The sequence below is a fragment of the Oncorhynchus kisutch genome, linkage group LG13 (genome assembly GCF_002021735.2).
Source record: "Oncorhynchus kisutch isolate 150728-3 linkage group LG13, Okis_V2, whole genome shotgun sequence".
Lineage (NCBI taxonomy): Eukaryota > Metazoa > Chordata > Actinopteri > Salmoniformes > Salmonidae > Oncorhynchus > Oncorhynchus kisutch.
In genome coordinates, this window is record NC_034186.2 from 10,939,732 (window position 1) to 10,966,139 (window position 26,408).

Genomic DNA, 26,408 nt, shown 5'->3' on the forward strand with positions numbered 1-26,408 from the left:
TTCCTGACTGAGGGGACACCAAACCGGACCCGCGTTAAAGGCTGTGTCTGTGTATGTGTGCACAGCAGCATGCCTTACTTTCAATCCTATTCCCCAATTCTTGATGAAGGAGAAGCTAGCCAATGTAGTGGAAAACAAGGCGAGGACATTTGGCTGTCCAGGAGAAAGCCACTCTTTAGAACGAATAGAAACATCACAATGAGCCATCAACCATAACATGAATGATTTCAGTGACCCCGTGACTGCTGCTTTTTTAAATAATGTCATCACCATAGCAACCGTCAGTGACGTAATGTGAAAGTGTTACTGATTGCCGATTGTCTGCAGCCTCGCTATTATCTTCCCCTGGCCTGAATGGCAGTGAGTCTAGCAGAGAGGAGAGTGTGACACCAGCCGGACAAGTCAAGACAGGAGCTCTACTGTGACGACATCACGCTTGTCCCATTTCTGGGCAATATGCAATCGCTCCTTCAAACACATCCTTAGTCTGGAACAGGTGGGTGATTCAGCATCATTGAATATGGTAAGGCTAAGTTTGGGGTGGTAGTGGTCACCAGTCCTGGTCCGAAGAGTTACAAGGTTTGCAGGTGTTTAAGGTGAGAGATATGTCAGGTATCTCACCTGGTAAAGGCCTGTAGCAGTTGTCTGACAGCAGTAGATAGTCTGTGCAGACAGGAGATGGCATCCTGGGGAAGGGGAGGACCCTCTACTGGCTGGTTGGTTTCTATGGCGCCCGGGTCAAAGCGGAGAGCGGCGAAAACAGCAGAGCTGAACAAAGCACAATGACCTCTTATACGAACATACCCTTTAGCAGGCAGTCTTTAGAATGCATGTTAGAAACACTAGTCTTTAGGACCCTGCCTTCCCAACTATGGGCTCATCTCCACAGGTCCTAAACATGAACTCCGTAACATCTGCTCACCTGATCCCACACACATTGTTCCAGATGTTCTCAAACATCACCCACACTTCCTGGTGTGACACCCGAGCAGGCGTGGTCTGTTTCTCCTCCTCCTCCTCCTCCTCTGCCATGAGAGTGTCACCGTCACTGGTGTGGGTCTCCTCTGAGACTTTCTCTGGCTACATACCAAGATCAACTTTAAGTTAAATTTATTTGCCATTTGTAAACAAGCACAAACATTGGAATGTCTCTTTAGACGAGAGCTCAACGGTAAAACTGTAAAAGATTTTAAGAAACACACAAGAATACTATACAAATAAGTTTGAACAACTTTGGACAACTTGGGTCCAAAACATAAAGAAAAGGGATTTGCCACCGTGTGACGTTGCAGTCCTGAATGAGCTCCAGGCAGCGTACCTGAGGGAGTATCCTCTGCAGCAGGGTGTTCAGGGAGGCGAGGGCTGGTTGGACACGCCCATCGTAGTCTGACCTGCAGCCGAAGGCCTGCAGCAGGTCTCTAGCCTCATACAGAGCCAGCACTGTAGAGCTACGCTCTACTGATTTACCTAAGGAGAGAGACCAGAACGTCAGAGTACACACACACTTTGTACACACACACACACACACGATCACATGTAGTCACGCACGCACATACGTCAATGAGAAACACAGAAGCCAATTGTAAGCAACCCCACAGTTTGTCCTGACAGTACAGTAGTTATTTAACCAGAGAGTTTGTCCTGACAGTACAGTAGTTGTTGAACCAGAGCCAGTTTGTCCTGACAGTACAGTAGTTATTTAACCAGAGCCAGTTTGTCCTGACAGTACAGTAGTTGTTTAACCAGAGCCAGTTTGTCCTGACAGTACAATAGTTGTTTAACCAGAGCCAGTTTGTACTGACAGTACAGTAGTTATTTAACCACAGCCAGTATATGTAATGGAGAATAGGAAGACTTGTAGGAATTAAAGGTTTGTGTGTGTCTGTTTATACCGATGTCACTTCCCTTCCGTGCACATCCACCTACACACACACACACGCACAAACACTAAACACAAACAGTAACACACTGCAGTAGTTTCCACTTCTGGATTCTTTGATAGATACCGTTCATCCCTCCCTTCCTCTGAACTCTCTAAGAGTCCTGGCTGGTCCACCCAAGATTAGAATAGGGAGGGGTCATGCTAGAGAGAGTATGATGAACAGGGGAACACACACTCACACTACAGCTGCTGATGTAATACAACGACAAACAGAGCCATGGCAACACTGAGCAGCATGTTTAGTATGGCTACTGCAGTTAACCACTCAGTCAGCATTTTGCTTCTGACACACTTCTCTGCAGAGCCTTATTCTGAATATAGTTCTGTAGAGCAGTAGGGGAGCTGGTGTAGGCAGTATAGCACTGTGCTTTAGCCAGGGAGAACTCTATTTGCAGCAGAGTTCACTGGGCCCATTTTAAGGGATATCACTATTTATTTTTAGCATGCAAATGTACTAGTTTCCATCAAAATGTTCAAAGTACACACAACATTTTATAGTGTTTTTTCCCCATTATTTATAGTTTATTTGGACAATGTATAACAAAAACATAAGTCTCAGAAACTGAGAAAAGATGTGTTGCACTAGATAACATCTCATTTACATTTGTAGTTCCCAAAGAGGGATATTGATTGCATTTTGAGAGTGCTGTAATCTGACAGTGATGTCATGGTTTCTCACCTGAGAAGAAGTAGTTGTGAAGGTTTTCCAGGGATTGCTGCAGATTTCGAGGGACGATGTTGCCAAAAACAGAGATCCAGTGTTTCTTGAAACACTGCAGAAGGTCTTCAAGAGTCCAGGGCGGTTTCAGATATACGATCTATCATTTCCAAACAAAAATGTAGGTTACAAAATGATAACTAACATCTGATCACTTTACGTAGTTCAAGCTTCCTCTCTGTATATACACTCCCATCCATGTTTCTGGACGCTGAGGAACATTTTTTTGGGGGGGGGGGGGGGGGGGGGGGGGGGGGCTCTATTCCCAAGCATTTTATATTTGAGATAGAATGTTCATGTTAGGTGACAGTAGAGAATGTCATCTTCTATTTGACAGTATTTCCATATATATCCTTACACACAATGACTACATCTTGTGACTATAAAAACTTGCACTTGTTTTGGAATATGTTTTGCCCAATAGGAATTTATTGTTGAATGTCTTTTGCCATTTTAGAGTCACTTTTATTGCTAAATTGTTGGGACCACAGCAATAAATATGACACCCACCCCCCCACTACCCTTACTACTACTGCTGAACAAAGTCAGAGGGGAAACACTGAGCACAATTCCACATCTACCAATCTGCTGATTCCTTTCAGAGGCCAAGGCTGCATCCCGATTCTCCACACTTTTCCTGAAGTGTGCACTTGCACCCTCCCTATCATGGATTGAAAAGCATGGGACTGGGGTAGGCAACGGCCGGAGGGAGTTTCCATCATAGTAAAAATCTATGACAGGGATTGTGCAAAAGGTGGAGAATCTGGACACAGCCGATTGGCTGATTTGGAATTGACCAGAAGATTGTGGAGTTTACCTCTGTCCACAGTTCTTCATAGGCTGCCTTCATCTCAAACTCCAGCACCTGAGACAGCGCCTCTTTCAGACAGTCCTCCAGTACTGACACACAGCTGCTCAGCTCCCGGGCCTCTTCTGCAGCCTTCTTTCTCTTCTCTTCCATTTCTCTCGCTTTCCCTCCATCACTCCTGCTCTGTTCATTCTGCTGCCGGCCTGGGAAGGGGCTGGGTTTCTGGTGGTCACGGGTCTGGCTCGGGGTGCAGGTGAGGGTTTGTGTCTGTGTGCTGACAGGGGTCAGGTTGTGGACACCAGGCGTTTTGAGCCTGTCTACCTCCTCCAACAGATCAGCCTTACCGAAGGCCTTCACCCCACTCAGCAAGGCCTTACTACACAGGTTCTTATCATTACTGTGGACACATACACAATCAAAATCAACCAGACAGAAAGATATTGCTACAAATGCACGTCACACACAGTGAGACAGAGTGAGTAAGTGTGAGAGTGTGTGTGTGTGTGTGACCAGACAGTGTGAGGCCTCTTGTAAAGGAAGTCTTTGTGAAATGAAGAAGTGAATACTGATGACAAGCAGTATCGCTTTCAAACAGCACCATATCACATACAGAACTATCTCCAGACAGGCACGCACACACACTGTCAAACCTTTCCTGCGTGTATCTGCAGAGGAAAGACAGGCAGACACACTGCAGCAGGGGGGTGGGAGTGGACTCACGTGCAAAGGATGAGAGCACCCTCTGGGTAAAGACTCTGGTATTGCAGGCAGCACTGCAGCACTCTGTCGTCATTATTCTCAGCATTGAGTCCCTCTGTCAGAGAGCGAGAGAGATAAATATTTATTTTTCGATATGTATACTTTGACAATGTAAGAAATAACTTGCCATGTCAATAAAGTCAATTAAATTGAGAGAGAGAGAACAGGAGACATGCGTCATGACCATCAGCTCAGCACTGAAGACAGAGAGGTGAACCTGCTAGTTACTGCCGACAGGTAAAACAGACTTTGGCAGAGGTTCTGCAGAAAGGGAGAGATTCTACTAGCGCGACTCTGCTCGTCATTGACACAAGTAGTTTTCTGATGCTGCATGCACCGAGTTGAAATAGCACTGTGCTGCTATTGCCAGCAGGGGGCAGTCCAGAGGAACTATTGTTCAGTCCGTGCCAATGGAGGGAATTCATAGGACTCACGGCTGCTCTGAGAGGCCTGCTGCATGGACTGGCCCCAGAGTCGAGGCTCCTGGCTCTTCAGGCAGGTGTAGATGTAATGAACGGCAGGTGTGGCCAGGTGGGCTACAGAGCTGGACAGCCTCTTCCTGTTCTTCAGAGAGTCTAGCTCCTGTAGTACCACCCAGGGTACGAGCACTGTGGGGAGACCTAGAGCTGAGGGAGAGGAGGGAGAGGTGGGGGAGGACAGATGAGGGAGGAGAGATGAGGAAAAGTGGTGGAGAACAAAGAGAAGTGGGGGAGGAGGAGGAGAGGTTTGGGAGGATGGCAGGAGAGGTGGGGGGAAGAGAAGAAGAGGGGGAGAGGGGAGATGGAGGGGGAATAGGGGAAGGTTGAGGAAGAAGGGAGGAAGAGAGGGGAGATGGAGGGGGATAGGGGAAGGTTGAGGAAGAAGGGAGGAGGAGAAGGTTGAGAAAGAAGGGAGGAGGAGAGGGGAGACAGAGGGGGAATAGGGGAAGGTTGAGGAAGAAGGGAGGAGGAGAGGGGAGATGGAGGGGGATAGGGGAAGGTTGAGGAAGAAGGGAAGAGGAGAGGGGAGATGGAGGGGGATAGGGGAAGGTTGAGGAAGAAGGGAGGAGGAGAAGGTTGAGAAAGAAGGGAGGAGGAGAAGGTTGAGAAAGAAGGGAGGAGGAGATGGGAGATGGAGGGGGATAGGGGAAGGTTGAGAAAGAAGGGAGGAGGAGAGGGGAGACGGAGGGGGAATAGGGGAAGTTGAGGAGGCGCAGGGAGATGAAGGAGAGAGTTGATCAAAAGGAGAAGTGTGTTCTATGAGTGATTGTAATTGGGGTAGCTGTATTTATTTAATCTAGTCATTTTTTAAACAGTGTCCCTCGCACACACCTCCAAGGCCGTGTGACCTCATCTTCTTGACAAAGTCTAGGTGACTGAGAAGGATGTTGGTGTCCAGGACAATGATCAGATCCTGCTGAAGATCCTCCTCTTTACCTACACAGGTGAGCAGAGAGCAGGGTTTTAATACTGAGTCCGTCTCCAATGGCCTTATGTGCATACTGAGAAGGAAGGCACTGACGGGACAAACCTAATGTCTTAAACACCTTCTATTAAAACACTTGGGTCACGGCATAGTGCCTCTGTGTAATTGTTTGGCTTGTATATGTGGAGGGGTTGTTAGTGGTGGTTCTCTCACTGAGTGTGAATGTGATGCCCTCCTCTGATGGGTCGATGTCCATGCTGGTGAGTTCTCCATAGATCTCCACCACATTCAGCTCCAGCCTCTTCTCACTGCGGGCCAGATGCAGCTCCTCCACCAGCTGCATCTAACACAGACACACACACACTTAATGCAAGCTTACAGACACACTTATATCAATAATTGGTCATGATGTTGAGAAACCTACCTCTTGGTCATTATCATAGACTTCTATATAATCTTCAGGGGAAGTTGTTCTGTTACAGGGTGGTGATGTCATCCCCTGAGCTGACCTGGGCCGTAATTCTTTAGAACCTTTGGAAGATTCTGGAACCGTTTCACATTTGTGCTGCTTGTTTCTGTTCACAGCAGCAGACACACCGTCTTTGGAGTTCAGAGATTTGGACACACTCCTTGGTGTCCAAAGCTTGGACGCACTTCCTGTCTGGTGAGAAAGCCTAGAAGCAGGAGACACCACCTTCACTCTAGCACTGATGGGCTTATTGTCGTTATCATCCTCCTGGTCACCCCCCCAGATGGCTCTATTAACTGGAAGTGGCACAAGTTTGGACTTCTTTGGGATCTTAAAATTGAGAGGCAGCTGAGGTTTGGGTAGCGGCATCTGTACCTCGGCACACGTGGACTTAGATGTTGCTGATGTTTTGGACAGATCAGAGACATTCCTCTGCTTTTGGGTGGTAGGCCTATGTCTTGCTGTGTTTGAGATTTTCTCAAAGGTAGCGTTTTTAGTAGAGGTGGAGGACTGCTTTGTGGTGGTGGTGTTGTTAGAGGGAAGACTATAGGATTTTGCTCCACTCTTGTCCCGTTTAGCCTTTAAAACATCCTCCTTTTCTTCTTCAGATCTCCTCTTCACTAGCTTCCTCCTCTTCTCCCTCATCTCTTCAGCCAGTGACAGGGACAGTTGGGGGTCCTGGTAGCTCCTACCTTGGGAGGTGTGGTCCTTCCCAATGCCAGGCTTTTCCTCAGGTCTGGATCTCCTTTTCACCAGCGTCTTCCTCTGCTCCTTCAGCTGGGCCATGAGGGACCTGGGACTGGTCATCAGTCTGCTCGAGGCTGTTTTGGAGGGGCTCTTGTCAGATGGCTTACTGGAGCTTCCCTGGAACGTAAGGATCTTCTCCACATTTTGGGACTGGGTCTTATTCGCGCTCAGACTGCTGACTGGTTTGGAAGACACCCTGTCTGCGGTCTTGACCCCGGTGGTAGCCGACCCATCCTGGCTGGGGCAACTCTTCCTCACAGAGCTGTCCTGAGGAGGGGTTCCAAGAGGACAGGCGTTTTTTCCCTCAGCTGCACCCTGCGACGTTGTTTTCTCGAGTCTGTAAAGAGCTTTTTTGAACTCCCGGTCTTTCTCATGACTGCTCCCTGCTGCACTGTTCCCTGGGGTGGAGTGGCTAACTCTTTTCTCTCTCCCCCGTTTCTCCTCTGCAGAACAGCTGCCAGGGTGCGTCCCTTCTGCACGACTGCGCTTCTTGGTGCCCTTTTCCTTCTGTGACGAATGCTTGATTAAAGACAAAACAAACAAACAAAAAACACTTTTAGCCTTGGTTAACACTCCTAGCAAGAGATGTAAGAGAAGACTCTGAGGTCACAATAAATGTCAGCAAACTCCTCACCTCACTGGAGGAAAAAGATAACTTTTTTGTCTCCTTCTCCTTCTTCTGCTTCTTCTTCTTCTTGGACTTCTTTGACATCTTGGTAGAAAATCCCTAAATAAGAGAAACCTATACAGCAAATGAACAAAATATCAGCTGAGATGTTCTCTTCTTATAACAGAATCCTTCATTCAAAGAAAAATACAAGACATATCATCTCTGAATCCAACTTCCTATGGAGACTGGAGTCAATGTTTTGACCTCACAGAGATACTTCATATCCCTGAGAGATACTTCAAGTTCTCTCATTGGCTAGCTACTTACGCAATGTTCCCCTGAAACTCGCAGTGATACAATACAGTCTCAATGTAATTTGTAGGGAAGCATGGAGAAGAAACATGAGGCTAAGTGCTCAAATAGAGTTATGTGAATGTAGCTAAATGAATACATACCCAGTAAAATCAAGGTTATTGAATATTCACTTCAATGTATATAACTAAGTCAGCTATCTTAGAATGAACTGTCAGTTACAGTAGAGTTACAGTTACTAACGTTAGGAGAGCCTATCTAGGTTAGCGAGCTAGCAATGGTTCCAAATCAACATCATCACGTGTGATATACCCACGACACTCATAATGAACTTACTGAATGTGTGCACAACACTGGTTTTATCAAAATGTGAGAAACTTTCATTGACAAATGCATTTAAATTAGATAATAAGACGGTTTGCTAAAGCCCTACAATCACGCTTACCTTAGGCTACTGAGTAGACCACTGTCAGAAAACATCCGTACACGTCAGATTGAACGGAAACAGAGGTTCTGGAGGATCATGGGATGTGTAGTTTCTAGACTTACATATTTGACGGTTCAGAAATGTGAATTTTTATATAGTGGACAAAGGTTAATATAAAAGATAGTAGATTCTTCATAATATATTTCTCATGTTTTGTTTAAAGGGCTAATCGGTTGAAACAATAGCAAATCGAACCTACCACTCTGTTTCGGTTAAAAGTTGAGGGATGGGGCTGGAGAAATGCAATCGCTCTCATATTCATAGACCAAGCTATGGTTGCAAGAACTGACCATCCATTATATTAGTATTATAGTTTAACCATGTTTTGAGGCTATACAGTGTTTGTTTACATTTACTTTGTTTACCAACATTGGAGTTAAACAATGTAAATATGTTGAGTTGTGATGGGGTAAGACCGTTAAACTATGCTAATTAGGTATATATAAGTTATATTTAAAAAAAATCTATAGGTACATATCATTAATGTATATCCAAAAATGTATGTAGCAACTGCTGATTGCCCCTTTAAGGACAATCAAGTGATTGCGTAGAAAGTTAATGTATATATTTAACCCAGACATCTTAGATGTTGTCATTTTGTGTTATCCTATTCTACAATTATTATCTCGTTATTTCTTGCAAAAATGTTGTCTTCAAATCATAAAAAGTGATTAAAATGAAGGTTTACGCAATTTGCGTAGGGGGAGTAAAAAGCATAGCCTGCGTATTTCTCTCTACTTTAGTAAAATGGCGGAGCTCAAGGAAGCAGACGCCGAACAACTACACCAGGAGGACGTCGATATAAAAGGTTCGAAAACTACGACTGTCTATATTTTTGTGAAAACTAAAGACAATATTAATTTATACACAATACAATATACATCCAGCATCCTTATTATGAGGTAAATATGCATTGATTTCGACTTTTTAACTGCTGAAGTAAATGAGGGCCTCACCACGGAGCTCCACCATGGGACCTAGTAGTAAATAATCTTGATAACAGGAAATAAGCTGCCGTGAAAAACGTAGCTATTACAAATAACCTACATTTATCGAACTGTCTTCACATTGTATTGATTAAATACTTCGATCAACATTTGTCCTCGTTTTATATTTTACGTAGCAATGGTCTGGTCACGGAGCTCCGCAATAGGACCATAGGGGTTGCAGCGGTTCACAATTTCGAACCCAACCCTACGTACATCATCGCACCGCACATTTAATTCTGACAATCTATATTGCCCCCCCCCCTTCCCTTCCCCTCCCCTCCCCAAAGACAATTTTAAAAATACGAAGGACAATCACATAGGAAATATTTTAGTCCAGTGCATGTTTCTCATTTAGAAAATAGGTAACCTTTTAACATTGATGTTGTCTAGGAGGCTATGAGCATCACTAAGTTCTGTGACTCAACAAATCTTGGGAAAAACACATAATTCATTATTTCCCACTATAAATATTTGAAATGACTGTCTATGAATCATTTGGGGTATGATATTCTGATCTAGTCCAGTCTAAACTTGTCCATTAGGTGGTGGAGTCTCAGACACACTGGTCCCAGAAGAGAGACAGCCTGCTGAGGATGATGCATCTTCAGCCAGTAGTACTGTGGGGAAGACTGAGGCACTGGCAGGGGACAATGATGCCAAACCATCAACCACAACCAGTGGTAATAAGAACACCATTCACTGCATTCATACATTATTTGAATGCATTCAGTTGCCTCTGATTCTAGATGATGAGTATGACCACGAGAATAGGATTTTGTTTAACCATCCTTTCAATACTAATGTAACAGATAGACACATCTCTATCCAGACCAAACTAGAGGGCCTGGAGGTGCTGACCGACCTAAACGGAGGCAAGATAATCTTTCTTAAAAAGTATAGAAATAGTCTTCCCTCCTATGCTTTTGTATTTACTAGTTCCAATCTCATTGCTCTATCTCTGTTTTCCACAGCTGGGAGGAAGGCGTGTCCACTATGCCCTGAGGAGAAGTTTAAGGCCTGCTACAGCCACAAGCTACGACGCCACCTCCAGAACCTCCACTGGAAGGTCTATGTGGAGTTTGAAGGTACCATCATCACCATACAAAATTATATTGCTATACTGTCTACTACAGTATGCATGTACACACACACACACACACACACACACACACACACACACACACACACACACACACACACACAGGAACTGTTGTCTTCCCACCTGCTGAGTCTCTGCCGTTAGCACATGGCTTGGTCGACTCAGCTCTATGTAGGTGTTAACAGGTTCTTCGATAGTGCGAGGATCAGTACTTACCAAGTTCCATATGAATGGTAGTCAGAGCTATCCCACTGGGCACATATGTCAATTTAATGTCTATTCCACATCATTTAAGTAGGATGTATTTTATATTTATACTTTAGTTATTTAGGAGACTCTCTTATCCAGAGCAAATTAGGGTTAAGGTGCCTTGAGTTTGAGTTTGAGTTTATTTTTATTTTTACAGGGACAGTGCACATTAATCAACATTTCAGTAAAAGTGCCGGTTTTAGCCAACCGGCTAATTTTCAACCGCAGTCCCTGGGCAGGTTATTAAAAACAATTACAATATAGACAATAGCAACATAGAACAAGCAAGACATAGCATACAGACAGAGCAACATAGGACAAGCAAGACGTAGCATACAGACAGAGCAGCATAAAACAAAAAGCAGCAAGACAAAATTCATAAAAGCAACAAAGTGTTTCCACACCTCACAAGCTACAGACAACAGACAACATGGAGTGGCAACACACAGCTAGGGACCATGTTCACAAATCTGATTGACCTTTAGCCATGTCTTCAAGCATTTTGTGAAAGTGTGATATGTGGTGCAGTTATGTGTGTCTGATGGCAGTGTATTCCTTGCTGAAGGGCACATCTTTTTCACCTAGTTGGCTCGGAGATTCGAACCAGCGACCTTTTGGTTACTGGCCCAACACTCTTAACTGCTAGACTATCTGCCGGATGTGAGCAGAAATGCTTTAGGAAAGTCATTGAGTGATTTGTGTTACTTGTATAGGTTTAGGCTTCCTATTCCTAAGCAATCACTGGTAAAGATTGACAGTGAATAATATGACAGTCAGTGAAGTGTAACTGGAGTTAAATGATACCGCAGTGCTAGCAGCAGTACAGTTGTGGGAAGGTTTTCAAGGGATATGGCATCAACTGGTAGTACGATGTTCCCTGATGATGACCTACAATAACCTCTGACCCCCCCCCCCCCACCCACAGGTCAGAAGATGTGCATCTGTCACCTGCCCTGCAGACAGCTGAGGCCCAGCCCAAGCCCCAATGGAGACCAGGTGAGACTCTGTCCATCACACCTGATAACCAACACCAGAAATGACTGAGGGCCACTTGTCTCCACAATGTCTTTATTTTTTCTTTCCAAATCAACTCTAATTGCATGAAAGTTACTGTATGAAGCATGGTACTATGGTAAGTGTGTGTGTGTGTGTGTGTGTGTGTGTGTGTGTGTGTGTGTGTGTGTGTGTGTGTGTGTGTGTGTGTTACTGTATGAAGCATGGTACTATGATGACCGTGTGTGTATGTGTTCTCCCCCAGGCTCCAGGCAGGCTGGTGGCACATTACCACTGTGTAGTGTGTTCAGTCACCATCGCCCGCAAGACGGACATGATCAGTCACCTGAAACGCCACGTCAACAAGGGAGAGACTGAGGCCAGCTACTCAGGCAGCTCTGATGTGCCCTTTGAGGAGCCAGGTGAACTCTCACCAACCTTAAGCGAAACACGAAACCAACGTTTCTGTATAGCACTTTGATGATGATAAATACATTTGATTGATTGATTTATACTAGGGGCAGCAGGTAGCCTAGTGGTTAGAGTATGGGCCAGTAACCGAGAGGTTGGTAGATCAAATCCCCGAGCTGACAAATTAAAAATCTGTCGCTCTGCCCCTGAACAAGGCAGTTCACCCATTGTTCCTATGCCGTCATTGTAAATACGAATTTGTTCTTTACTGACTTTGCTAGTTAAATGTAAATACTAAACCTTGACCAAAACCCAAAACACAACCCTTCTATACACAGTTGGAAATGCAGATTGAAAATGTATTCTCTCGCCTTTTATTCATTGGTTGACAGCTCCGTCTGGACAGGCCTATGAGATAATGAAAGAGCTGGGGACCAATGTTCAGCTCATGCCCAACCATACGACCCCACAGAAGACTGACACCTACTTCAACCGCAAGATGAAGACCAACAGGTCAAACAATATCCTCTTCAACAATGTTACATTTAATTTGGTTTTGTAAAAGAACAGTGACTGACTGAAAGTGTTGGTGTGTGTGTTACAGGCAGCTAGTATTCTGTTCCCTGGCGGTCCTGGCTGAGGAGAGGAACCCGTTGGAGAGTCTGGATGCGTTTGGAGCCACAGGCATTATGGGACTCCAGTGGGCCAAGCACCTGCGGAACGCCGTCAAGGTGACCATAACCGACATCAATGAAGTGTGTGTCAAGATGATCCGCGAGAACTGCAACCTCAACCACATCCGGGTGGAGGGGTCGCGGGGGTCATCCCGGGTCCCTGACGGGGGGGCGGGGGATGTGGACGGGGTGCCCATCGCTACCGTGGAGGTCGCCAAGATGGATGCCAACGTTATCATGCACCTGAGGTCTTTTGACTACATGTGAGTAGGAGGAGCTAGGGAGGGAATGTCTTATTGATGGGGGGGGGTGGGAGGAGTTAGGGAGGGAACGTATTATTGATGGTGGGGAGGGAGGAGTTAGGGAGGGAACGTATTATTGATGGGGGGGTGGGAGGAGATGGGGAGGGAACGTCTTATTGATGGGGGGTGGGAGGAGTTAGGGAGGGAACGTCTTATTGATGGGGGGGAGGGAGGAGTTAGGGAGGGAACGTATTATTGATGGGGGGGTGGGAGGAGATGGGGAGGGAACGTCTTATTGATGGGGGGGTGGGTGGAGTTAGGGAGGGAGGGAACGTCTTATTGATGGGGGGTGGGAGGAGTTAGGGAGGGAACGTATTATTGATGGGGAGGTGGGAGGAGATGGGGAGGGAGGGAATGTCTTATTGATGGGGGGGTGGGAGGAGTTGGGGAGGGAGGGAACGTCTTATTGTTGGGGAGGGAGGGAACGTCTTATTGATGGGGGGTGGGAGGAGTTAGGGAGGGAACGTCTTATTGATGGGGGGTGGGAGGAGTTGGGGAGGGAGGGAACGTCTTATTGATGGGGGGTGGGAGGAGTTAGGGAGGGAACGTCTTATTGAAGGGGGGGTGGGAGGAGTTAGTTAGGGAGGGAATGTCTTATTGATGGGGGGGTGGGAGGAGTTGGGGAGGGAGGGAACGTCTTATTGATGGGGGGTGGGAGGAGTTAGGGAGGGAACGTCTTATTGATGGGGGGGTGGGAGGAGATGGGGAGGGAACGTCTTATTGATGGGGGAGTGGGAGGAGATAGTTAGGGAGGGAATGTCTTATTGATGGGGGGGTGGGAGGAGTTAGTTAGGGAGGGAATGTCTTATTGATGGGGGGTGGGAGGAGTTAGTTAGGGAGGGAACGTATTATTGATGGGGGAGTGGGAGGAGTTAGGGAGGGAACGTATTATTGATGGGGGGTGGGAGGAGATGGGGAGGGAACGTCTTATTGATGGGGGGGTGGGAGGAGTTAGGGAGGGAGGGAACGTCTTATTGATAGAGGGTGGGAGGAGATGGGGAGGGAACGTCTTATTGATGGGAGGGTGGGAGGAGATGGGGAGGGAACGTCTTATTGATGGGGGGGTGGGAGGAGTTAGGGAGGGAGGGAACGTATTATTGATGGGGGAGTGGGAGGAGTTAGGGAGGGAACGTCTTATTGATGGGGGGGTGGGAGGAGATGGGGAGGGAACGTCTTATTGATGGGGGGGTGGGAGGAGATGGGGAGGGAACGTCTTATTGATGGGGGGGTGGGAGGGGATGGGGAGGGAACGTCTTATTGATGGGGGGGTGGGAGGGGATGGGGAGGGAACGTCTTATTGATGGGGGGGTGGGAGGGGATGGGGAGGGAACGTCTTATTGATGGGGGGGGGTGGGAGGAGTTAGGGAGGGAGGGAACGTCTTATTGATGGGGGGGGTGGGAGGAGTTAGGGAGGGAAACGTCTTATTGATGGGGGGGTGGGAGGAGTTAGGGAGGGAGGGAACGTCTTATTGATAGAGGGTGGGAGGGGATGGGGAGGGAACGTCTTATTGATGGGGGGGTGGGAGGAGATGGGGAGGGAACGTCTTATTGATGGGGGGGTGGGAGGAGATGGGGAGGGAACGTCTTATTGATGGGGGGGGGGGGGGGGAGATGGGGAGGGAACGTCTTACCAAGATGGCGTAGCAGTGAAGACGTGTTTGTTTGTCTTCTCGTGTACTTTTGTATTTTTCATATATATATATATATATATATATATATATATATATATATATATATATATATATATATATATATATATTTCAATTTATTTTCAATCTCTTTTTGATTTTTAATTAGATTATACCTTCCGGTAACTTGCCTCACCCAATGTGATATGGAATCGCTATTATTTTAAATTTTAGAACACATTCATGAACCTCCAGAACCTAACCAGCTAATTAGCTACAAGCTATTTAGTCATTGTTAGCCACTGCTAGCGGCTTTTACCTTCTGCACAGATACCAGCCCTGTTTTTAGCCTGGATAATACTCGCTAGTCTACCAGTATCGGACTGTTTCTCCACAACATCGCCAGATTCCTGCTGTAATCCCTGGACCACTAATTCTGATCTTCACAGCTAGCTTGCAGCTAGCTAGCTCACAGCTAGCTTGCACTCACCGTGGTACCCAGTACCGAAGCTATCCCTGAGGCCCACCTCCCGGCCTACTCAGCTGTTCACCCGAACCCCACACATACACAGCTAGAGCCCATACTCCACCGGATCCTTGCTGTAAACTCTGGACCTTGGCACTGGATCACCGCTGCTACCGATTGGATATAGTGGCTAACGCCACTGCCATGAAGCTAGCACCAGTTAGCCGTGAGCCAGGCACATCTCCCGGCTAGCAAACTAAATTCCACAATAACTCTGTCGCCATCTGGCTTGGATTCTCTATCGACACGGCGCCCCGCCGCACCACCACAACTGGTCTGCCGATACTCCATCCGCTGTGCCTTCATCCGGCCTCCGTCGGAGCAGACACTCCTACTAGCCCAGGGCTACTAACTTTAAACGCTGTGTCGCTAGCATAGTGGCGGCTTCCCTGTCCCATCTAATGTTGCCCCCTGGACACTATGATCACTTGGCTACATAGCTGATGCCTGCTGGACTGTCCATTAATCACGGTACTCCATTCTGTTTATTTATTTTTTATCTGTTGGCCCCAGCCGCGAACTCAGGCTCTGTGTGTAGTTAATCCGATCCTAGTCATCGCCATTTTACCTGCTGTTGTTGTGTTAGCTGATTAACTGTTGTTGTCTCACCTGTTGTTTTAGCTAGCTCTCCCAATCAACACCTGTGATTACTTTATGCCTCACTGTATGTCTCTCTCAAATGTCAATATGCCTTGTATACTGTTGTTCAGGTTAGTTATCATTGTTTAGTTTACAATGGAGCCCCTAGTTCCACTCTTCATACCTCTGATACCTCCTTTGTCCCACCTCCCACACATGCCCATTACAACCAGCATGTCCAGAGATACAACCTCTCTTATCATCACCCAGTGCCTGGGCTTACCTCCGCTGTACCCACACCCCACCATACCCCTGTCTACGCATTATGCCCTGAATATATTCTACCACGCCCAGAAATCTGCTCCTTTTATTCTTTGTCCCCAACGCTCTAGGCGACCAGTTTTGATAGCCTTTAGCCGCACCCTCATACTACTCCTCCTCTGTTCCGCGGGTGATGTGGAGGTAAACCCAGGCCCTGCATGTCCCCAGGCACCCTCATTTGTTGACTTATGTGATTGAAAAAGACTTGGTTTCATGCATGCCAACATCAGAAGCCTCCTCCCTAAGTTTGTTTTACTCACTGCTTTAGCATACTCTGCCAACCCTGATGTTCTTGCTGTGTCTGAATCCTGGCTTAGGAAGGCCACCAAAAATTCTGAGATTTCCATACCCAACTATTACATTTTCCGTCAAGATAGAACTGCCAAAGGGGGAGGAGTTGCAGTCTACTGCAGAGAGAGCCTGCAAAGTTCTGTCATACTTTCCAGGTCCATACCCAAACAGTTCAAACTTATAATTAAAAAAATTAATCTCTCCAGAAATAAGTCTCTCACTGTTGCTGCCTGCTACCGACCCCCTCAGCTCCCAGCTGTGCCCTGGACTCCATTTGTGAATTGATCGCACTCCCATCTAGCTTCAGAGTTTGTTCTGTTAGGTGACCTAAACTGGGATATGCTTAACAACCCGGCAGTCCTACAATCTAAGCTAGATGCCCTCAATTTCACACAAATCATCAAGGAACCCACCAGGTACAACCCTAAATCTGTAAACAAGGGCACCTCATATATGTTATCCTGACCAACTGGCCCTCCAAATACACCTCCGCTGTCTTGAATCAGGATCTCAGCGATCACTGCCTCATTGCCTGTATCCTCTACGGGTCCGCAGTCAAACGACCACGCCGAATCACTGTCAAACGCTCCCTAAAACACTTCTGCGAGCAGGCCTTTCTAATCGACCTGGCCCGGGTATCCTGGAAGGATATTGACCTCATCCCGTCAGTTGAGGATGCCTGGTCATTCTTTAAAAGTAAATTCCTCACCATCTTAGATAAGCATGCTCCGTTCAAAAAATGCAGAACTAAGAACAGATATAGCCCCTGGTTCACTCCAGACCCGACTGCCCTCGACCAGCACAAAACATCCTGTGGCGGACTGTAATAGCATCGAATAGTCCCTGCGATATGCAACTGTTCAGGGAAGTCAGGAACCAATACACGCAGTCAGTCAGGAAAGCAAAGGCCAGCTTTTTCAAGCAGAAATTTGCATCCTGTAGCTCGAACTCCAAAAAGTTCTGGGACACTGGAAAGTCCATGGAGAACAAGAGCACCTCCTCCCAGCTGCCCACTGCACTGAGGCTAGGTAACACGGTCACCACCGATAAATCCATGATAATCAAACTTCAACAAGCATTTCTCAACGGCTGGCCATGCCTTCCTCCTGGCTACTCCAACCTCGGCCAACAGCTCCGCACCCCCGCATCTACTCGCCCAAGCATCCCCAGCTTCTCCTTTACCCAAATCAAGATAGCAGATGTTCTGAAAGAGCTGCAAAACCTGGACCCGTACAAATCAGCTGGGCTTGACAATCTGGACCCTCTATTTCTGAAACTATCCGCCGCCATTGTCGAAACCCCTATTACCAGCCTGTTCAACCTCTCTTTCATATCGTCTGAGATCCCCAAAGACTGGAACGCTGCCGCGGTCATCCCCCTCTTCAAAGGGGGAGACACCCTGGACCCAAACTGTTACAGACCTATATCCATCCTACCCTGCCTATCTAAGGTCTTCTAAAGCCAAGTCAACAAACAGATCACTGACCATCTCGAATCCCACCGTACCTTCTCCGCTGTGCAATCTGGTTTCCGAGCCGGTCACGGGTGCACCTCAGCCACGCTCAAGGTACTAAACGATATCATAACCGCCATCGATAGAAGACAGTACTGTGCAGCCGTCTTCATCAACCTGGCTAAGGCTTTTGACTCTGTCAATCACCATATTCTTATCGGCAGACTCAGTAGCCTCGGTTTTTCTAATGACTGCCATGCCTGGTTCACCAACTACTTTGCAGACCGAGTTCAGTGTGTCAAATCGGAGGGCATGTTGTCTGGTCCTCTGGCAGTCTCTATGGGGGTGCCACAGGGTTCAATTCTCGGGCAGACTCTTTTCTCTGTATATATCAATGATGTTGCTCTTGCTGCGGGCGATTCCCTGATCCACCTCTACGCAGACGACACCATTCTGTATACTTCTGGCCCTTCCTTGGACACTGTGCTATCTAACCTCCAAACGAGCTTCAATGCCATACAACACTCCTTCCGTGGCCTCCAACTGCTCTTAAACGCAAGTAAAACCAAATGCATGCTTTTTCAAACGTTCGCTGCCTGCACCCGCACGCCCGACTAGCATCACCACCCTGGATGGTTTCGACCTAGAATATGTGGACATCTATAAGTACCTATGTGTCTGGCTAGACTGCAAATTCTCCTTCCAGACTCATATCAAATCTCCAATCCAAAATCAACTCTAGAATCGGCTTTCTATTTCGCAACAAAGCCTCCTTCACTCACGCCGCCAAACTTACCCTAGTAAAACTAACTATCCTACCGATCATCGACTTCGGCGATATCATCTACAAAATAGCTTCCAATACTCTACTCAGCAAACTGGATGCAGTTTATCACAGTGCCATCCGTTTTGTTACTAAAGCACCTTATACCACCCACCACTACATAGTCCATCGGTATGCTCTAGTCGGCTGGCCCTCGCTACATATTCGTCGCCAGACCCACTGGCTCCAGGTCATCTACAAGTCCATGCTAGGTAAAGCTCCGCCTTATCTCAGTTCACTGGTCACGATGGCAACACCCACCCGTAGCACGCGCTCCAGCAGGTGTATCTCACTGATCATCTCTAAAGCCAACACCTCATTTGGCCGCCTTTCCTTCCAGTTCTCGGCTACCTGTGACTGGAACAAATTGCAAAAATCATTGACTTTTATCACCCTCACCAACTTTAAACATCTGCTATCTGAGCAGCTAACTGATCGCTGCAGCTGTACATAGTCCATCGGCAAATAGCCCACCCAATTTACCTACCTCATCCCCATACTGTTTTTATTTATTTACTTTTCTGCTCTTTTGCACACCAGTATCTCTACCTGCACATGTTCATCTGATCATTTATCATTCCAGTGTTAATCTGCTAAATTGTAATTATTCGCCTACCTCCTCATGCCTTTTGCACACAATGTATATAGAAATTAAAAATTAAAAAATAAAATAGGGAGGGAACGTCTTATTGGTGGGAGGAGATGGGGAGGGAACGTCTTATTGATGGAGGGGTGGGAGGAGATGGGGAAGGAACGTCTTATTGATGGAGGGGTGGGAGGAGATGGGGAGGGAACGTCTTATTGATGGAGGGGTGGGAGGAGATGGGGAGGGTACGTCTTATTGATGGGGTGCAGTACTGTAGCGAGAAATGCCTCCTTTCTCCTTTTTTCCTCTATCGTTTGACTTGACATTTGTCAAACAATCACTCGGTCTCGAAGGCTTCAGAGCCCAATGTCTTATCATTCAATAACCCTATTTACAGTATATGATGGCCAGCAGTGGTTCTATAGACGCTTCACATTATCCATCAAGCCGAACACAAACCAATCTCTGTTTCCATGGTGACCCCCTCAGACACCTGGACCCGTTCGGCACGGCTGTCAATTATCTGGACTCTGCTTTCCGGAACATCCGGAACCTGGGCATCATCTCTGTGACGTCCACGGACACGGGCTCCCTCTACTCTAAGTCCCTGAACGTCACGATGCGCCACTATGGCTCGAATATAGTCCGCACAGAGTACTACAAGGAGCTGGCTGCACGCATGGTGCTGGCCACTGTAGCCAGGTAGGTGAAATACTACAAGGAGCTGGCTGCATGCATGGTGCTGGCCACTGTAGGTGAAATACTACAAGGAGCTGGCTGCACGCATGGTGCTGGTCACTGTAGCCAGGTAGGTGAAATACTACAAGGAGCTGGCTGCATGCATGGTGCTGGTCACTGTATCCAGGTAGATGAAATACTCTCAGTTTATTTACCACTGAATTGCTGTGTGTGACTGTGTGTAACATTTTCATTGTGTATGTGTTTGTTTAACTTGTGTGTTTTTCTTTGGGGTGGCTTTGAGATGCTGTTGGCAGTGAAAGTGTAACGTGTGTGTGTGGGATGTATGCTTCAGTGTGTGTGTGTTTCAGTGTGTAGTATTTCATGCATCTGTCTCATGCGTGCATTGCTTTCAGGGCGGCGGCACGCTGTAATAAGGGCATAGAAGTGTTGCTGGCGGTGGCTGTGGAACACTTTGTCCTGGTGGTCGTCAGAGTCCTCAGGGGTCCCACCCAGGCCGACGAGTCAGCCAAGAGGATCAGACAGCTCATCCACTGCCAGTGGTGTGAGGAGAGGGTGTTCCTCAAACAGGGGAGCATGGTGGAGGGTAAGAAGGTTAAGTAGAGTAGAGGGTAAGTCTGGAAATGGTTCAGGGGTTTCTGATAGGGAGAGAGGACGGTACATGTGGAAGGGAATTTGAAATCACTCTGTAGTTAGGATTTTCACTTTTCCCCCTACAGAAAACCTGTACAGACAACTGCCCTGCAACTGTCATGGAAGCATGCCTGGCAAGACAGCGGTGGAGCTGGGACCGCTATGGTATAACTTTTTGCATATATTGGGTGATATACAATATTTGAACCAGTGAAGTAGTTCTGGCCTCCATCTTTAAGTGTTTTTACCTGTAACCTACGTATGTTTTTCCCTCCCAGGTCTGGTCCTCTGTTTAACTCCGGGTTCCTGAGGAGGATGTTGTTTGCAGCGGTGCAGCACAGTATGGAGGATATTCAGCCTCTGGTCAAGACTCTGATCTGTGAGTCAGAGTGCACAACTCTCAAGTCCTCTGTTCACGGGCCCACTGCACTCATCAACCAAGGTAATCTCCAGGGTCGTGGGTGTGTCTATGTGGAGGGGGCGGGTGGTGAAGGGATTCTATTGACATGTTGCATGTTTACTCTCCAGTGGAATGTGGTGTAGTCATCAAGGTACAGAAGGTGGAGGAGTCGGGCACCGCTGACCACTCAGGTAACAAGACACACATTCTGTTATAAAGAGAGGGGCCTTCACCTGTCTACAACATTAGCTCCTTCTCTGGTCTACAACATTAGCTCCTTCTCTGGTCTACAACATTAGCTCCTTCTCCAGTCTACAACATTAGCTCCTTCTCCGGTCTACAACATTAGCTCCTTCTCTGGTCTACAACATTAGCTCCTTCTCCGGTCTACAACATTAGCTCCTTCTCCGGTCTACAACATTAGCTCCTTCTCCGGTCTACAACATTAGCTCCTTCTCCGGTCTACAACATTAGCTCCTTCTCTGGTCTACAACATTAGCTCCTTCTCTGGTCTACAACATTAGCTCCTTCTCTGGTCTACAACATTAGCTCCTTCTCTGGTCTACAACATTAGCTCCTTCTCTGGTCTACAACATTAGCTCCTTCTCTGGTCTACAACATTAGCTCCTTCTCCGGTCTACAACATTAGCTCCTTCTCCGGTCTACAACATTAGCTCCTTCTCCGGTCTACAACATTAGCCATGCCATGTTGTAGTAATGTTATTCAATATGTTGATGTAATGTAACTTTAACACAGGGAAGAGAAAGACAGGAGATGAGCCAGGTAATGTGGTGAAGAAGCTGAAATCAGACGGGTCTCTGGAGCACCCAGCGTTCTACTACGGTATTCACCGCCACAGCATCAGAGGCATGAACATGCCCAAGTGAGTGAACCCTAACACTATGTCACAACTTCGACAAAGATTTCCTGAGGTCAAAACGCATCAGTTTCCAGGGGGGGGGGGGGGGTAGCAGTATTCTCAAACATGTGAGGGTTGCCACAGTGTTTCTACCTTCCACCTTTTAGAGCTCTGTGGTTCTAAATCAGGTTTAGTGGATATATTATGTTATTACAGTCTTATTACACAAAAGATCTCAATGTAAATGCATGTTCTATTTCCTCTCATCAATCCATCTCCCTCTCTCCAGGTTGAATAGGTTCCTGCAGTACTTGACGGAGGCGGGCTTCAGAGTGTTTCCTCTCATCAATCCATCTCCCTCTCTCCAGGTTGAATAGGTTCCTGCAGTACTTGACGGAGGCGGGCTTCAGAGTGTTTCCTCTCATCAATCCATCTCCCTCTCTCCAGGTTGAATAGGTTCCTGCAGTACTTGACGGAGGCGGGCTTCAGAGTGTTTCCTCTCATCAATCCATCTCCCTCTCTCCAGGTTGAATAGGTTCCTGCAGTACTTGACGGAGGCGGGCTTCAGAGTGTTTCCTCTCATCAATCCATCTCCCTCTCTCCAGGTTGAATAGGTTCCTGCAGTACTTGACGGAGGCGGGCTTCAGAGTGTTTCCTCTCATCAATCCATCTCCCTCTCTCCAGGTTGAATAGGTTCCTGCAGTACTTGACGGAGGCGGGCTTCAGAGTGTTTCCTCTCATCAATCCATCTCCCTCTCTCCAGGTTGAATAGGTTCCTGCAGTACTTGACGGAGGCGGGCTTCAGAGTGTTTCCTCTCATCAATCCATCTCCCTCTCTCCAGGTTGAATAGGTTCCTGCAGTACTTGACGGAGGCGGGCTTCAGAGTGTTTCCTCTCATCAATCCATCTCCCTCTCTACAGGTTGAATAGGTTCCTGCAGTACTTGACGGAGGCGGGCTTCAGAGTGAGCCGCACCCACTTTGACCCAACAGGGGTTCGGACCGACGCCACTCTGGACCAGTTCAAGTCGGTGCTCACCAAATACAGCGTGCCCACCTACACCAACACCACGGCAACCCAAAACCCAGAGGAGACGGTACGGTCTATGGAGTGACCCACCCTGGGGAGAATCAAGGCCTCATCACCTCTTCTCTCCCTCTCAGAGGTGACATATGTCTCAAATGCCACCCTATTCCCTATATAGTACACTACTTTAGACCAGGGCCCATAACCCTATTCCCTATATAGTGCACTACTTTAGACCAGGGCCCATAACCCTATTCCCCATATAGTGCACTACTTTTGACCAGGGCCCATAGTAGTACACTCTAGGTAATAGGGTGGCATTTTCTCTCTGTGCAGGGACACTGGTTGTAAAGAGTGGCTCACTCTGCACTGATTTGTATTTTCCTCTTGGTTTCATTCATCACTGGTACTTTGTAAATGTTCTCTCACAATGCTTCTAGATTAATAGAGTTCTGCTTTTCCAATAGAGCTGAAGTATTGGTTAAATGCAGACAGATAATAGCCTCTATTCTGCTCATTGACTCATATTTATTATTCTTGTGAATAATTCCTTTACAATTTTATTTTCTGAGTTCATCTTAAATGGTGGCCGTTTTCATCTTTTAAAAAAACTATTATGTAAATTTTTACTCTGGGTAAAAGGTAATAAAATATTGTTGCAAAGCCTAGAGCCCAACTGTGTAAATGTGCGTTTTAAGTTATGGACATTCACATTCCTCCCAGTGATTCCCCTGATTTACATAATTTTTTACTGAGACAGGTTCTGACATGTTTTGGGACTTCTGCAGGAGTCAACCTTGTAGCTGTGTCCTTACCATAATCCCAGCATCTACAGCCAAGTGAACACAGTACAGTCACTCTCTGAAGCTTTCCTGAGAGGAGGAACTGTCTGGAAGGTGTTATTTAGATGGGGTCAGATGCTGAATTTCACCCTGGATGTCATCAGTGAAACACACACACGTGTGTGTGTGTGTGTGTGTGTGTGTGTGTGTGTGTGTGTGTGTTTCACTGGTGAAATTCTAAGCAGCCCTTTGGAAATGGAGTCATTCCCTTTGGCTCTAAGACCTCAGGTCACACCAAGGAGAAATACTGTATCCAAAATGGCCACTGAATACAATGGATTCAATTTAGACTTTGTGTCACTGGCCTACACACAACACCCATATTGGGGAAATGTTTAGAAATTAATTAAAAATGAAAAGCTGAAATGTATTCAACTCCTTTGTTATGGCAAGCCTAAATATACTACATGACCAAAAGTATATGGACACCTGCTTGTCGAACATCTCATTCCAAAATCATGGGCATTAATATGGAGTTGGTCCCCCGTTTGCTGCTCTAACAGCCTCAACAATTCTGGGAAGACTTTCCACTCGATGTTGGAACACTGCTGCTGGGACATGCTTCCATTCAGCCACAAGAGCATTAATGAGGTCGGGCACTTATGTTGGGGCGATTAGGCCTAGCTCGCAGTCGGCATTCCAATTCATACCAAAGGTGTTTGATGGGGTTGAGGTCAGGGCTCTGTGCAGGCCAGTCAGATTCTTCAACACCGACCTTGATAGACCATTTCTGTATGGAGCTAGCTTTCTGCACGGGGGCATTGTCATGCTGAAACAGGAAAGGGACCCCAAACTGTTGCCACAAAATTAGAAGCACAGAATCATCTAGAATGTCATTGTATGCTGTAGAGTTAAGATTTCCCTTCACTGGAACTAAGGGGCCAAGCCCGACCCATGAAAAACAGTCCCAGAACATTATTCCTCGTCCAACAAACTTTATAGTCGGCACTATGCATTCAGGCAGGTAGCGTTCTCCTGGTATGCGCCAAGTCCAGATTCGTCCGTTGGACTGCGAGATGGTGAAGTGTGATTCATCACTCCAGAGAACACGTTTCCACTTTTTCAGAGTCCGATGGCGGAGAGCTTTACACCACTCCAGCCAATGCTTGGCATTGCGCATGTGGATCTTAGGCTTGTGTGCTGCTGTTTGTCTATGGAGATTGCATGGCATTGTGCTTGATTTTATACACCTGTCAGCAACGGGTGTGGCTGAAATAGCCCGAATCCACTAATTGGAAGGGGTGGCCACATACTTTTGTATTTATAGTGTAAGTTCAGGAGTAAAAATGTGCTCACACTGTGTGCAATAATAATAATGTGTAACATCATCTCTGTACCCCACACATACAATTATCCCTCAGTCGACCAGTGAATTTCAAACACAAAGACCAGGGACGTTTTCCAATGCCTCGCAAAGAAGAGTACCTATTGGTAGATGGGTAAAAAAAATTAAAAGCAGACATTGAATATCCCTTTGAGTATGGTGAAGTTATTAATAACACTTTGGATGGTGTATCAATACACCCAGTCACTACAAAGATACAGGCGTCCTTCCTAACTCAGTTGCCGGAGAGGAAGGAAACCGCTCAGGGATTTCACCACGAGACCAATCGGGATTTAAAACAGTTTAATGGCTGCGATAGGAGAAAACTGAGGATGGATCAACAACATTTTAGTTACTTCACAATAATTAACAGAGTTAGAAGAAGGAAGCCTGTACACCCTGTCCAACGGCAGAACAGAACAGCTACGTCCAGTAAGATGAGGGGTGGGGGTGTGTGTCTATTTGTCAATAACAGCTGGTGTGCGATGTCTAATATTAAGGTAGTCTCAAGGTATTGCTCGCCTAAGGTAGAGTACCTCATCTACATTTTTCGTAGCTGTCTATTTACTGCACTCAACAAGCTGTATAGGGCCATAAACAAACAAGAAAACGCTCATCCAGAAGCGGCGCTCCTAGTGGCCGGGGACTTTAATGCAGGCAAACTTAAATCATTTTACCTAATTTCTACCAGCATGTCACATGTGCAACCAGAGGAAAAAATCTATAGACCACCTTTACTCCACACACAGAGATGCATACAAAGCTCTCCCTGGCCCTCCATTTGGAAAATCTGACCATAATTCTATCCTCCTGGTTCCTGCTTACAAGCAAAAACTAAAGCAGGAAGTACCAGTGACTCGCTCAATAGAGAAGAGGTCAGATGACGAGGATGCTACGCTACAGGACTGTTTTGCAGCACAGACAGGAATATGTTCCGGGATTCATCCAATGGCATTCACAAGTATATCACCTCAGTCACCGGCTTCATCAATAAATACATCTACGAAACGACGTCCCCACAGAAGCCATGGATTACAGGCAACCTCCGCACCGAGCTAAAGGCTACAGCTTTCAAGGAGCAGGGCACTAATCCGGACACTTATAAGAAATCCCACTATGCCCTCAGATGAACGATCAAACAGGCAAAGCGTCAATACAGGGCTAAGATTGAATCCTACTGCACCTGCTCTGATGTTCGGGAGATGTGGCCCGGGCTTGCAAACTATTACTGATTACAAAGGGAAACTCAACCGCAAGCTGCCCAGTGATGTGAGCCTACCAGATGGGCTAAATGCTTTATATGCTCGCTTCGAGGCAAGCAACACTGAAGCGTGCATGAGAGCACCAGCTGTTCCGGACGACTGTGTGAACACGCTGCCGATGTGAGCAAGACCTTTAAACAGGTCAACATTCACAAGGCCGCTGGGCCAGATGGATTACCAGG

The 26,408-nt window shown here is 46.8% G+C and overlaps 2 protein-coding genes across 4 annotated transcripts in view; one reads left to right on the forward strand and one right to left on the reverse strand.

Annotated features, from left to right (window-relative positions):
* Positions 1-8,284, reverse strand: part of swt1 (SWT1 RNA endoribonuclease homolog) — a 37,207-nt gene extending 28,923 nt beyond the window's left edge. The window contains exons 1-12 of one of the 2 annotated variants that reach the window (XR_004202329.1): positions 8,215-8,284; positions 7,482-7,589; positions 6,056-7,366; positions 5,845-5,974; positions 5,538-5,642; positions 4,662-4,853; positions 4,189-4,282; positions 3,478-3,865; positions 2,622-2,760; positions 1,319-1,467; positions 923-1,080; positions 622-724 (exon numbers count right to left, since the gene is read on the reverse strand). Coding sequence is in view for 1 of the 2 variants with exons in the window: in XM_020499565.2 (XP_020355154.1) it covers positions 622-768; positions 923-1,080; positions 1,319-1,467; positions 2,622-2,760; positions 3,478-3,865; positions 4,189-4,282; positions 4,662-4,853; positions 5,538-5,642; positions 5,845-5,974; positions 6,056-7,366; positions 7,482-7,559 (2,891 nt within the window). In the remaining variant the exon portion in view is untranslated. Of the gene's footprint in view, positions 1-621; positions 769-922; positions 1,081-1,318; positions 1,468-2,621; positions 2,761-3,477; positions 3,866-4,188; positions 4,283-4,661; positions 4,854-5,537; positions 5,643-5,844; positions 5,975-6,055; positions 7,367-7,481; positions 7,590-8,214 lie in introns of both variants that reach the window. The other variant, XM_020499565.2, reaches the window with a different exon arrangement.
* Positions 8,285-8,934: 650 nt separating this feature from the next.
* Positions 8,935-23,471, forward strand: trmt1l (tRNA methyltransferase 1-like). Of its 2 annotated transcripts, none has more exons than XM_031785573.1 (15): positions 8,935-9,064; positions 9,788-9,925; positions 10,055-10,117; positions 10,217-10,330; positions 11,519-11,589; positions 11,852-12,008; positions 12,390-12,510; positions 12,602-12,934; positions 19,670-19,882; positions 20,275-20,465; positions 20,599-20,677; positions 20,791-20,954; positions 21,041-21,103; positions 21,670-21,796; positions 22,694-23,471. In XM_031785573.1, exons 1-15 carry the CDS (start codon positions 9,004-9,006, stop codon positions 22,884-22,886), a joined length of 2,088 nt encoding a protein of 695 aa, XP_031641433.1. In that variant the 5' UTR covers positions 8,935-9,003; the 3' UTR covers positions 22,887-23,471. The 2 variants fall into 2 exon arrangements, with proteins under 2 accessions (XP_031641433.1, XP_031641434.1); XM_031785574.1 differs by lacking the exon at positions 22,694-23,471 and adding an exon at positions 22,062-22,686.
* Positions 23,472-26,408: the final 2,937 nt, after the last annotated feature.